The sequence below is a fragment of the Aptenodytes forsteri genome, unplaced genomic scaffold (assembly GCF_000699145.1).
Source record: "Aptenodytes forsteri isolate BGI_AS27 unplaced genomic scaffold, ASM69914v1 Scaffold172, whole genome shotgun sequence".
NCBI classification, from domain to species: domain Eukaryota; kingdom Metazoa; phylum Chordata; class Aves; order Sphenisciformes; family Spheniscidae; genus Aptenodytes; species Aptenodytes forsteri.
Window position 1 is genome coordinate 10139166 of NW_008795018.1, and position 13280 is coordinate 10152445.

Here is a 13280-nt window from a genome sequence, read left to right on the forward strand (position 1 = left end):
GGGGGAGAGGGAGAGGGCCGGCGGGAGCCGGGCGGCCTTCCTTCAGGGTGCGGACGGGGGAGCAGTGGTGCACTCACCTCTGGACAGCCCTTGGGGAGCGCAGAGAAACGGGCGGTAAAATCCAAGCGTGCGGGAGTAGGCTCTGGCGAGCGAGGAGCGTTCCTAGCACCTCCCCAGGGACGGTTTCTGAGGGGGATGTTGCACTGCTGGTTGGTACCACATGAAGCAGAGGTGCTTAGGTTTTGTAGAGGCAAAGGCCGTGCCCGGTACTATTTCATCAGTGCAGCTTAAAAGGAGGCTCCCACCTACGTATGAAACTCGTTGCTAAACTGAGGTTGATGCTCTGGGGGGACTGTTTAACAAATCGTCAACACGGTTTTGTTTCTGACTGCCTTCTCTCCAATTGCAGTATCTTCGTGCTTTGCTTTCAGAGGCAGGTTAGCAAGAATCTTAATCGTATGCATCTTATTTTAACCTCTGCTGCTTTTAAATGTGGCTCACGGTTACTCTATCTAAAAAAATAATCCGTTGTCCAAAAGCTGGCCTTTTCACGAAAAAGTTTAAACAAAACATGTCTAAAGCCTCCCCTGTGTTTAGTTTTATGTAAATGGACATGGTCTTATTACTGTCTGAAGAAAAGTCAATATTTATTTTTCTCTTTCTTCCTCAGAAATACCCACCTTATATTTCATCAAGCATCCCTTTCCTTGGACATGCAATTGCATTTGGAAAAAGTCCCGTTGAATTTTTGGAAAATGCTTATGACAAGGTACGTTTTCCTACATAACTGGCTGAGCATATGCTGAAATATTTTTGTGTATCTATTAAGTTCTCTATCTGTAGCCTGTTTAAAAGCAGTTAATTCTCATTTACCACCTCGAATATGGAATGGAGTGTGCAGAGTAGGCTCTGGTTTCTTCAGATCTCTTTATGTACATTGTTGTTAGAGAAGTAGTTTTTTCTGAGATATCTCTTGTGATTCAGATTTAAAAAAATATGTCTGTGTATTTGGGTAATGCTCATAGCTGAATCACAAGTTAATTAAAAAGCCATTTTCATGACGTTATTTCTTGCCTTAATTGGGGACTTTTAATCTCACTCTTTACTAATCTGTGACTGGGCTGGAATGTAGCCGACCACCTCTGTAGGCAATTTGATGAATGTTAAGGCCCTCTCCAATATTAAAAGGGCTGGTGTATAAAACCTCAGTAGGTTTTATACTATAACAGCCCAAAAGAAATGGACTAAGGCAGTAGAGCCTTAAATGAAATAAGGTTTATTGATCTGTTTCACGTTGTCTAAAACATAAGCTTAAATCCTAGCTTGGTTAGCTTAGAGAAAGCCGAATTTAGTATGTGAAGATCTGCTGGAGATGACCTTTGAACTTTAAAATCTTACTTGCTCTTAATTACCTATGCATAACTCCAAATCCAGATTTTTTTTGAGACAGTGTTTGTAGATTACTGGAGGCTGTATGTGCTCTCATCTCCCTGCTAGTTTTTGTAGTGTAATTGATCTTTTATTTAGACTTTTTAAACTAAATGGTTTTAAAACGTGCAAGATCATGTGTGTTCGTTATAATGTTAGATATCACTAGTAAGTATATTGAGAACAGAATTTAAATGTGGTTTAAAATATTTCTATCTTTATTAAGTCTCTAGACACTTAGGAGACTAAGTGATGTATGGAAGCCTGTACACAGATATGGATTTAATGATTTGTGTTTTTCTTATTTAAAATAAACTGGTTTTGTTTTTCTCTCTTAGTATGGACCTGTATTCAGTTTCACTATGGTTGGCAAGACGTTCACATACTTACTGGGTAGTGACGCTGCTGCTCTACTCTTCAATAGTAAAAATGAAGATTTGAATGCAGAGGATGTTTACTCTCGGTTAACTACACCAGTTTTTGGCAAGGGAGTTGCCTATGATGTCCCTAATACGGTATGTATTTTGAGTAGAAAAGTAGCATAATTTAAATTCTGAGTAGACAGCCCTGAGCTCCTGTCTCTGTATGATGGGGTTGTCTGTTCATGAGCAATTCTGGCAGCGAGGCATAGTGCAGTTGGTAAATCGTCTCAGTTGGATAATCGAGACTGAACATGGTTAGGTTGCTTTATTTATGACCTGGCCATTTGTCAGTCTGGATGCTATTTTTTGTTCGTGAAACCATCTAATCCCACCATAGAGGGAAAACTAGTAAGTGAGCCTCTTTTTCCTTCCCTTACAGCATGCCACTGACTGCCGTTTACTTTTCCCTTACAAGCAACTTTAGGTCTTCCTTCTGAGAGAGCTTTAAGAGTGATAATTTTTCATTTATGCCACGCCAAATCTAGATACAGGAGTATTAATTTGACAATTTGCACTACAAGGTTTGTCTTGCTTGGACAAAAATCAGTCTGTATATGTTTGCAGAATACAGTCTGCATGGGTCTGGAAGCACAGTGGCTGTGTCATGTGGCATTGTTTCCAAGCTTAGCATCGGCTGCTTTCTTGTTTGTGTGTGTTTGTCATGACAGACTCTTGAACTGCAGAAGCCACCTTTTCCATGGACAGACTTGCTCCACTGGGACTTTGTATTCATAGAATCATGGCATCATTAAGGTTGGAGAAGACCTCTAAGATCATCGAGTGCTTCACCACCCTCATTGTAAAAAATTTCTTCCTTATCCCTACTCTAAATCTACCCTCTTTTAGTTTAAAACCATTACCCCTTGTTCTATCGCAACAGGCCCTGCTAAAAAGCCTGTCCCCATCTTTCTTACAAGTCCCCTTTAAGTATTGAAAGGCCACAATAAGGTCTCCCTGAAGCCTTCTCTTCTCGAGGCTGAACAACCCCAACTCTCTCAGCCTTTCTTCATAGGAGAGGTGTTCCATCCTCCTGATCATTTTTGTGGCCCTCTTCTGGACCCGCTCCAACAGGTCCGTGTCTTTCTTACGCTGAGGGCTCCAGAGCTGGACACAGTACTCCAGGTGGGGTCTCACCAGAGCAGAGTAGAGGGGCAGAATCACCTCCCTCGACCTGCTGGCCACGCTTCTTTTGATGCAGCCCAGGATACGATTGGCCTTCTGGGCTGCGAGCGCACATTGTCTGCTCATGTCCAGCTTTTCATCCACCAGTACCCCCAAGTCCTTCTCGGCAGGGCTGCTCCCAATCCCTTCATCCCCCAGCCTGTATTGATACCAGGGGTTGCCCTGACCCGGTGCAGGACCTTGCACATGGCCTTGTTGAACCTCATGAGGTTCACACAGGCCCACTTCTCGAGCTTGTCCAGGTCCCTCTGGATGGCATCCCGTCCCTCTGGCGTGTCAACCGCACCACTCAGCTTGGCGTCATCTGCAAACTTCCTGAGGGTGCGCTCCATCCCACTATGTCATTGATGAAGATATTAAACAGTACTGGTCCCAATACCACCCCTGAGGGCCATCACTTGTCACCAGTCTCCATCTGGACATTGAGCCATTGACCACTACCCTCTGGGTGCGACCATCCAACCAATTCCTCACCCACCGGACAGTCCACCCATCAAATCCATACCTCTCCAGTTTAGAGAGAAGGCTGTTGTGGGGGACTGTGTCAAAAGGCCTTACAGAAGTCCTGATAGATGACATCCATCCATAGCATCTACTGGGAAGGCATTTAGAGAGCCGTTCAAACTTTCATTGGCGTTCTACCATTGATGGATCACCCAGAACTTCTTTTTGAGGCTCCTTTCTCTCGGCTCAAGCTGCTAAGTCTCTGTCTCTTCAGTCTGACAGTGACTTTCAGTCATGTGTTTAGAAGAACCACCCCTTACTCTTTAAAAGGAAGAAGTTACTTATTTACCAGTAGTTCTGGTAATTGTTAATATGCATAGTCTATATAACAACTCATATTCGCTCTCTGACTCCTCCCTCCAAGCCTCTTGCAGATAGTTTTGTGTTGAGAGGAGCTGAAATGGCAGAGGATGTGTTCACTCCTGTGTGTCATTCCTGTCTCCATCAACCTGGAGATGGAGATGGACTAGCATGTGGCAAGGGAAAATGTGCTTGTTTCTCTGCTCTGTGGCATGTGTACCCTCTGATAGACTGATGGAGTCCCCACTGCATTCTGAAAACAGACGTTTCTAGGGAGTAACCTTTCCTCTTAGGCCTTTTGTTTTGTGAATAACTTCACAGTACGCGCAGAGCCCTTGGTGGGAAGACAATTTTTAGTGTGTTGCTCATGGTATAGTGCAGACCCATAGGGCATATGCCCTAATTCATAATTAGGGCTTAAAATTCATTGAATAATTTTCTTGAGTAGATGTCCTGTCAATCCATTGAACGGTTCTCATCTAATAATGGGCTTTTTACCAGTAGGTTTGTTAGCTATGAGTATACAAAGAAAAAGAGGAAAAGGTGAGAAGGACGTGAAGCTCACCATTTTCCTAGGAAGCAGTTTGCTTCCTGCTTCTGTGTCTGACTTCCTGGGCAGTGAGATCAGAGGGCCGTGTAAAAGAAAGGTGCAGCTCTGGACCAGAGGTAAGGTGTTACTGCACGAGAGAAGACAGATGCTCTGGGGGAGAGAAAGCAAGGAGGCCACGTAACAAAGAACACAGGCTGAATCCAGACTTTGCAAGGACAGGTCCGATTACATTTGTGATTATGTATCTATCATCTGAAGTGCGTTCCATATTTCAATCTTAAATGCTTCTTGTATCTTCAGGGCTAAAGTTTAACAAAGATACTAAAATTATTTTTTGTTTTGGTACTGCAAAAGAGAGAATTGTAGCTCCCTTCAGCTAGCATTTTACTTGGATGTTACTTGGATGTGTTTTGCTTGAAAAACGAAGGTGAAAACTGGGCTATTGCCTATTATTTAAATTTGAGTATCTGTTGTACCCTGCAGTCCTAATCATAATCTCTTTTCACTTCCGTAAGGTCTTATAGTACAAATGATAATACGTTGTTAATTACATTAATATGATGATCTGTGTACTGATTGCTTTTTCTGTCTTGGTTCCTCTAGGTATTTTTGGAACAAAAGAAGATGCTCAAAACTGGGCTAAATATTGCCCAGTTTAAACAGCATGTATCTGTGATTGAAGAAGAAACAAAGGAGTATTTCAAAGCATGGGGAGAGAGTGGAGAAAAAAGTAAGCAAGATCAGATGCATTTTTCCTCCGATTTTCTGGGAAGGAATTAAGGCAAATGCAGTATGTTTTTGTAAATGATTTACTGCAATATTAGTATTTTGCTTGAAAAACGAAAGCAAGCTTTCGTTTGCTTTTGCTTTCTTAGTCAGCTTATAGAGAGTATACCTGTTGCCTGGCTGAGTCGTGCTCGTTTTGCATGATATGAGTCAGCTCAGCGTAACCACTTCTTAGTCCCTAGGAAAAGATACTGCTCTGACTTCCCAGAGCCTGTGTCAGAGATCTTAGCTCAGGGATCTTCTACATTGAAAAACTGCATCCTCAATGCCGGTATGGTTAGGTTAGTGATCTAAGTGGAATTCCTCCCTTATTTCCCACCTGTCTTTCCCAACTAGCCTGCTAGACATAGCCCATCACCATTGTTGCAAGCCCACAGTGGCATAACAGTGTCAGAAATATTATTTATTTAAACATATATATTTAAATATTTAACGTTTATATAATATATAATACTTATGTATTAATATATTTATTTAGTAAGTATATAATTTATATTATATATAATAGTAATATGATAATATATAATTTTATATTTAAATGTATAAATATTATTATATAAAAATAATTCATGTCAGAAATATTATTTATTTAAACATATATATATTTAAATTTAACGTTTATATAATATATAATACTTATGTATTAATATATTTATTTAGTAAGTATATATAATATATTATATATAATAGTAATATGATAATATATAATTTTATATTTAAATGTATAAATATTATTATATAAAAATAATTCAAATTAGATGCTTCATTCTCCTAGTAAAACAATCTAAAACTCTATTTAAAATTATTAATCTGTGTCCAGTTACTTAAAATAAAGAATATCCTGTAAAACATAACATCTCACCTGAAGTGCATCTTCAGTAACGTTTTTCAAATCTCTCCTCAGACCTGTTTGAAGCCTTTTCAGAACTTATCATTTTGACAGCAAGTCACTGCTTACATGGGAAAGAAGTAAGAAGCTTACTGAATGAGAAGGTGGCTCAGCTGTATGCTGATTTGGATGGGGGTTTTACTCATGCTGCCTGGCTTCTGCCAGGCTGGCTACCTCTGCCGAGCTTCAGGTACCAGAATAACAGATGAAGCAACTAACTTACGGATTTTATCTAAATGTCTTTTTGTTTGGTCCTGCCCTCCCCCCCGCCCCTTATTTCTTGTTTGTAAGCTATTCTAGACATCCCAATAAATCCTTATAAGCATATTATGCGTTCCTTTGTATAAAATTGCTAATAGAAGTGTTTTGAATTGCAGACGTCGAGATCGAGCACACAAAGAAATAAAGAATATTTTCTACAAGGTTATCCAGAAACGTCGAAAGTCTGAGGAAAAGGAAGATGACATGCTCCAAACTCTACTTGATGCTTCATACAAGTAAGCAAAGGGTTTGAAGACTGTCATTTATAGATGTTTTACTTTAGCTTCGAGCTCTTCAGTTAGAACTATTTACCAAAAAATAAGAAGTATTCCCTCATGTTCTGAGTTGTTTTTGTTGCCAGCAATTGGTCCTAGCTGTACTCTTACAAACAGCTTAAAAACTTCACTTGTAAATGGTTATTTAGATTCCTGAGATTTTCATCAGTGGTCACGAGGTTGCTGCTTTGTTCTTTGCTGGCTGTTCAGTAATCATTTTCTTCAAGGCTCCTAGAGAGTCTCTCTCCCTCTGTTCTCCCTTCTCCCTACCCCTAGATCCTTTGCTGCTCCATTTAGAGTAGGCAACAAAAGAGAAGAAGGGGAAAGAAGTACATTAGAAGAATTTGTAAATACTGCCATAACTGGAAACCTGATCAAATGAAGCTCTAACATAACACCCTTCAACCTAGGGATGGCCGCCCGCTGACAGATGATGAAATTGCTGGAATGCTTATTGGGTTGCTCCTGGCGGGGCAGCACACGTCCTCCACCACCAGTGCCTGGCTTGGCTTCTTCATAGCCAGAGACAAATCAATACAGGAACAGTGCTACGCAGAACAAAAAGCAGTTTGTGGGGATGACTTGCCACCATTAACTTATGACCGGGTCTGTATGTTACGTTATTCTTGCTGGTTTTTTTTTTACACTTTTAGATGCTTATTAAAAAAAACAACCAACCAACCAACCACACCCCCACCCCCAAAACATGAAATGTAGTCCTATGCTTTGTGTTAAAATAATAATCTGGCACAGTTGCTTTGCAATAACACTGTTTGCCAATATATCTCCTCCTCTCCAAGTAAATTTTCAGCTTGCTCCTTTTTTTTTTTTAATCAGTGTTGATTAAGGAAATAACAGTTCCTACAATATCTAATTTAAGAAATGATAGTTCTGTAGAGGAGGAAGATCCTCATATTCCCACTGAGGAAAGAGATGCAGTGTGACCTTGTTCTTTAATTAGGCATCAGGAAACACTCGTGAGACAGATTAGTAAGAAACTAGTCGTAATTGATTGCACTGGTCAGATTTTTTCCTTCTTAATTGAATCAAATGAAAAAAAACCAAACCAAACTATCAGGGTAGCTACTGAAGTACATGTAAATATGAGGTGCTTACTCTTTGATTTTAAAAAAAAATGTTTTTAAATAGTATAGAATACCATTTTGTTTGTGTTGAACAAACTTGGCTATATTTTGATAGATCATTTTCTCTATATTTTCAGCTCAAGGATCTCAGTTTGCTGGATCGCTGCCTGAAAGAAACTTTAAGGCTTAGACCTCCTATAATGACCATGATGAGAATGGCCAAAACTCCCCAGGTGAGTACACTTGTTGGAGCTAACTTCACTTCAGTAGAAAGGGGCTGGAAAAGGCCAGGTGGGGGGGTATCCCGGTTGGCAGAAGCAAAAACACAGGTGAGCAGTGTTTGCTGGCAGGGATGAAAGCTGATGGCATCCTGGGGTTATATTGGTGGGAGTGTAGCCGGTGTTGACTGAGGAAAGCAATTAATACCTTGAACTTGATAGTTGTTACCTTCATCTGGAATTATGTTGGTCCAGTTTTGGACCCCTCTGTCCCCCCAGTAATCAAGATGTTGGTGAAGTGAAGCAAGCAGAGGGCCACCAAGGTGGTAATGAGTTGCAGCAGCACTTGTCCTGGGAGGAGAGGCTGAAGGAACAGGGCTTGTTGAGCCTGGAGAAGGGAAGGCTCTGAGGTGCCCTAGTAACAGCCACTTGCAGTCTTATTTAGCAAAACTGACCCTTTTTAGCTATCAGCCTCACTTGCATTCTTAGTTTGGTGCTACCATTTAAAGATTTTGTTTGTTTGTTAGCTATTAAAAATATGTGGCAATCTTGGAAAAATGTGGCTTGCACTTAATACAATACAAGCTAGGTGAATCTGAAAGAAAACTTGCTGTTTGTACAAGTAAGATAGAAAGTCAAATAACTTTTTAAAAGAATGTCCCTCCGTGACAAAAGCTTTCAACAAATTTTAAGTTCATTCATTTTTAAAAAACTCCTTCTGTAGAATTGCCAGCCTTGTTAAAGCAGCTGAAAGGTTCCTGCAACTACTTGAATATTGTGTCCTGTACAATTAAAACAATAAAGTACTGGGCTGCATTAATTTTAAATGAGCTTAGCCAAAATCTCTTTTGAAATTCAAGCCTCATGATACAGCACTTCAGGTAACACTTCAAAAAGAAAAACGGAGAGATTTTGTGATGTGTGGGGTCTTGTCTCTTGTCTTGTAGACTGTTGCTGGATATAATATCCCCCCCGGCCATCAGGTCTGTGTATCTCCCACTGTTAACCACAGACTCAGGGACTCCTGGAAGGATGCTCTAGACTTCAAGCCTGACCGGTATCTCCAAGATAACCCAGCAGCTGGAGAGAAGTTTGCGTACGTTCCATTTGGTGCTGGTGAGTAAGAAAAGGCAGCGCCTTCCTGCGTGATTGTGTACTGAAGTGGCTCATACTGATCGTCTCGTACAGCACCTCCCCACGCTGTAGCATCTGAGGTGGTATTTTTTCTTTCTACTGCTGCCTGGAAGCTTTCTACTGTGAAAGTGCCGTTAAAAGAATGAAGTCGATAGTTTTGCATTGGTAGTAGCTGTGTATCGTTCAGAGTAGCAATCAAAGCAAATCTTTAGGTTAGCACGTGTGAGATTTGACTCAAGTCTTTGTAAGTCAAGGTAAAAACCTGGTAATACAAAGTCAGTTTAAGGCAGAGCAAAAATCTGCATAGAGTCATAACTGCCAAAACAGTTTGCAAGTATCACCACAATATGGTTATAGTTGATACCTTTTCTCAGTGTTGCAAAACTTCTCTGGTGATACATAAATTAACGCTTTCTGGTGAGGACAGAACACCACGATCTCATCCAAATTACTTGGTCTGTTTTATGCAGTGACAGCTTATAAAGACACGACTGTGATGGAGGTACGTAAGGGTGTACGTGCAGCAAGAAAAGAAGCAATTACTGTCCGCATAAGATTTTTTAAAGTTAGCTTGTTGTCGAAGGTCATTTAATAAGTAAGTATTCTAACTGCTTTTTATGGCTTTCCTTCTAGGCCGTCATCGTTGCATTGGAGAAAACTTTGCTTATGTTCAGATTAAGACTATTTGGTCTACTTTGCTTCGTTTGTATGAATTTGATCTCATCAATGACTATTTTCCGACTATAAATTACACAACAATGATACACACACCTAATAACCCCATTATCAGATATAAGAGGAGGTCACTGTAAATTCTGGAGCTGAAACCTTACTTATTTAAGTTGTGTAAGCTAACAGACTTTTGAATAAAATTGTGACAAAATGAGTGGCAAATGGGAACTGTTGCATCTACTGTTAGGAAAGCAACAATAATCCATCCAGTGCAAAGTTTTTGCATCTATTTTGTTTGCCCGCACCATTTAATGCTGCTGTGTATAATTGCTTGTTCTACAAATTTCTCATTGCATTTTTAAAGAAAAAGTGTCTTTTCTATTGGTATAACACTTTTAAGGTGCATGCCAACTCTTTAAAGTGAAGAAATAAGTAATTTCTGTAAAAGGAACTCTGCTTTTGAAAAACGGTTGAAGATTACTTTTCCCCAGATGACAAGGGGTAAGACTGTACCCTACCTCTGCATCCAGTTACAGTAAATCCGTCAGGGAACGGGCACCGAGGGGGAATGTACTTGGCGGCACCCCACCTTTGATATTTGTGATTCTGTTCCAAGCGAACTAGGTATGGGTCTTGGCCGATTCTTGGAGGTGCCCGCATGCTTATTTAAAAAACTGTTACTGTACGGCCGAGTAGCAGGCAGACTACAAAATGTTCACAGAGAAGTCTTTTCTGAGAATAAACAATTTAAATGTCTAACTCGAAGCAGCTGTGAAATGCTTAGGTTCAGAAAGCAACAATTTTCTAAAAAAACTTCTGAAAGTAGTGATCTCTGGAAGCTTGATGTAAGCATGAAAAGTAACAATATGATGATACAAGCAACGTTAATTCTGTAAATAACACGTTTATGTATAAAACAGTCACAAACTAAGTGAAATAGCTGAATATTGTCCCCCTTTGTACTGACTCATGCAGGATTGTTACATGGTGTTTGCTTCAAGAGTGGTGATGAGAAGTGGTAATGAGCTCTGGCTCACAGGAACTTTGAATTAAATTTATAAACAAACCTCTTGTGGAAATTTTCTGTGCTCAACCCTGTCAATTCTGAAAAGATTTTCTAAGTAAATCTGTAATAGGCTCCTTTCGGTCGGTCATGCAAAGAGCTTCCCCCCCTTCATCAGTGCTTACGGCAGCAAGGGCTTTGCCCCATCTTTCCTGCTCTCAACTCGGGTATAACTGTTACAAAACCTTGTGTTTGTGTTGGTCACAGCAACTGAGGGAGTGCAGTATCTTCCCTTCCAGCCCCGTCAGATGTGACCAGGGTCTTCAGAAACCAAGCTTGTACCTGTCCTCTCGTCTCATTAGTAGCAGCGTTTTGGAATCTAAAAAGTAAAGCTGCAGCCACCATGAGTAGGAGGAGTGCAGGTAGGAGCAACCTTTTCAGTGTGAATAAGGGAATGGTTCTTCAGTTAAAAGCATGAAGTCATCTTTATTTCAGTACTTTGACAAAATACCCATAAAATTCAAAACTTCTACCATTACAAAAATAGGTCTCTACAAGTGATATTCTGTCTGCGCTGCCAGTAGCAACTATTACGAGTCATGTAACTTCAGTAGCCTTGCCAGAAAAAGTGCAAGTAAACTTTGCTGAATGTAGCTCGATTTCATTAATACACAAGTTTCATCTTTGCACCCTTTTGATAAATACACACTTCATAAGTTAATCATTTAAATTAGCATTCCACAAATATACATGTAATTTAATGGTGGTTTTTTTTGTTTTTGTTTTTCTTCTCATGAACACAAAGTGCCTATATACAGAAATCAGTCTGTGTGGGTGTGCCAGGATGGAACTGTATACAATTGTATAGCTGTGTTCACATTGGTCCCACAATATACACATTATACAAAAGCACAGAAAGAGCACAGATTTACAGAAGGCAATCCATTAACATCACTGCCAGTGATGGAGATGTTGAAAGGGTATTATTATCTTCTCATACCTGCGTGCAACTGAGTGTATGAAGTCGAACCTGTAAGATGGAGAAAGGTTTTCATCAAGATGACTTGAATAAGTTGATGAGAATTCACCAGTGACATGTTATTCAGCTGAATAAGCATGAAAGATTTTACATGGGAAATCTTTGAAGGACAAAACTTCCTCAAATGATGGATTTTATGCCGAAGTAAGACTTTAACACACTAACTGCAAAAATCATCCCCACATCAAGTTTGATAAATTAAGTCCCATTGATCTGACAATTTTCTGGATGTATTCTTTTTGCAGCACAAAAATTACCATCTATGGGACAAAAAGGCTGTAACTTCTGTAATCAGTGGTAGGAGAAGAAATTCCCCTTGTACTCCCAACACCCCGATCTTCCGGGTACGTTTTTCTCCATCTAGCTTAAAATTTCAGTAAGATGTCAACCGAATCCTTGCTGCACATTCATTAGGGATCAGGGAAAGTTAAAGTGTTACCAATAAACTCAAAATCTGTAATTAAAGCACACTTGTATGTCTCCCCACAAAGAATTTTATAATTTTCTTTTTAATGAGCTTTTTGCTGCAGCTCAGAATAGCCTCTTGTTTAAGGCTGAAAATGCCTAAAATCAAAGACGTTTGTTATGTACCTCAGAGAACCAGCACACACTTTCCAACTTGGAGCCCTGCCTTGTGCTACCCAGGAGTCACGGGGGAGACTGCCTGAGCCCTTACCTGACTGCACACTGCCAAGTCGCCTTTGTAGTGCCTCCAGCCGATTGATGTAATCTGTTAAAGCTCTTTCAGGATCATAGTTCTGCAGTTGAGAACAGGCGAAAGAGACTGGGTTTAAATCGGCATGCATACCGTGGAACCTAGGGGCAGAACACCACAGATGTTTTTAAAAAGCAAAATTTCAAATAAAAGTATCAGCAGACACAGCAAAACACTAAGTAGTGACACCTGACTGACTGCATGTCCCTTAACTTACCCTTGTGGTAGCCAGCACATCATACCCATTTAACCTCCCTGCCATTTATTGCCCAGGCCATCATACTGCCTCCCCCAGAGAGACCGCTTTTCCCAGTTGCCTTTTCTTTCTACTGCACCTGATTTGTTGCTGCATTTCTCTGGGACAAAGACTGACCAGCAAATTCCTACTGCAGCAGAAGCCATGGTAGATTCAAGTTTGCTTTTCTATTAAGAAGCTTGTGTGAACAAGGACACAGCCATCTTTACAGGATTCTGTCTCTCTTCGTTACTCTCTCCAAGTAAAAGTCAAAAGTGGCTAAAATAGATTAAACATTTTTTCCATGTAAACTGTTACAGTTGCCACAAACTAAGATTACCAACGTTGAGGTGGTTTATAGAAAAATAAAGATCCAAAATGGCAAGAATCTAATATTCAGTAAAGCTCAGAGCCCACAACTCCGTACGAAGTCACCAAAGACTGATGGCACTCCTAAAAACCTTGCCTTTGGTGAAAAATACCTGGTTTCACTGGCATCCGATTCACTGATACCTCTGGTATCACAGCTTAGTACAGCCATCCAAAAGGGTTTAATCAAGAACAAGCAGCAGAGCTACCAAG

General features: G+C 40.3%; 2 protein-coding genes across 2 annotated transcripts in view; one reads left to right on the top strand and one right to left on the bottom strand.

The window, feature by feature from the left end:
• The first annotated feature begins 675 nt into the window (after positions 1–675).
• LOC103895930 (lanosterol 14-alpha demethylase) lies at positions 676–10766 on the top strand. Its single transcript, XM_009275675.2, has 9 exons — positions 676–769; positions 1767–1943; positions 4990–5116; positions 6077–6251; positions 6439–6558; positions 7008–7203; positions 7820–7915; positions 8848–9016; positions 9668–10766. The coding sequence occupies exons 2-9, from the start codon at positions 1791–1793 to the stop codon at positions 9844–9846; spliced, it is 1215 nt and encodes a 404-aa protein (XP_009273950.1). The 5' UTR covers positions 676–769; positions 1767–1790; the 3' UTR covers positions 9847–10766.
• A 409-nt stretch (positions 10767–11175) lies between these two features.
• The window catches only part of AKAP9 (A-kinase anchoring protein 9), a 93252-nt gene continuing 91147 nt past the window's right edge, over positions 11176–13280 (bottom strand). The window contains exons 49-50 of the mRNA XM_009275722.1: positions 12425–12564; positions 11176–11739 (exon numbers count right to left, since the gene is read on the bottom strand). Of these exons, the coding sequence (XP_009273997.1) occupies positions 11696–11739; positions 12425–12564 (184 nt within the window). The 3' untranslated portion in view covers positions 11176–11695. The remainder of the gene's footprint in view (positions 11740–12424; positions 12565–13280) is intronic.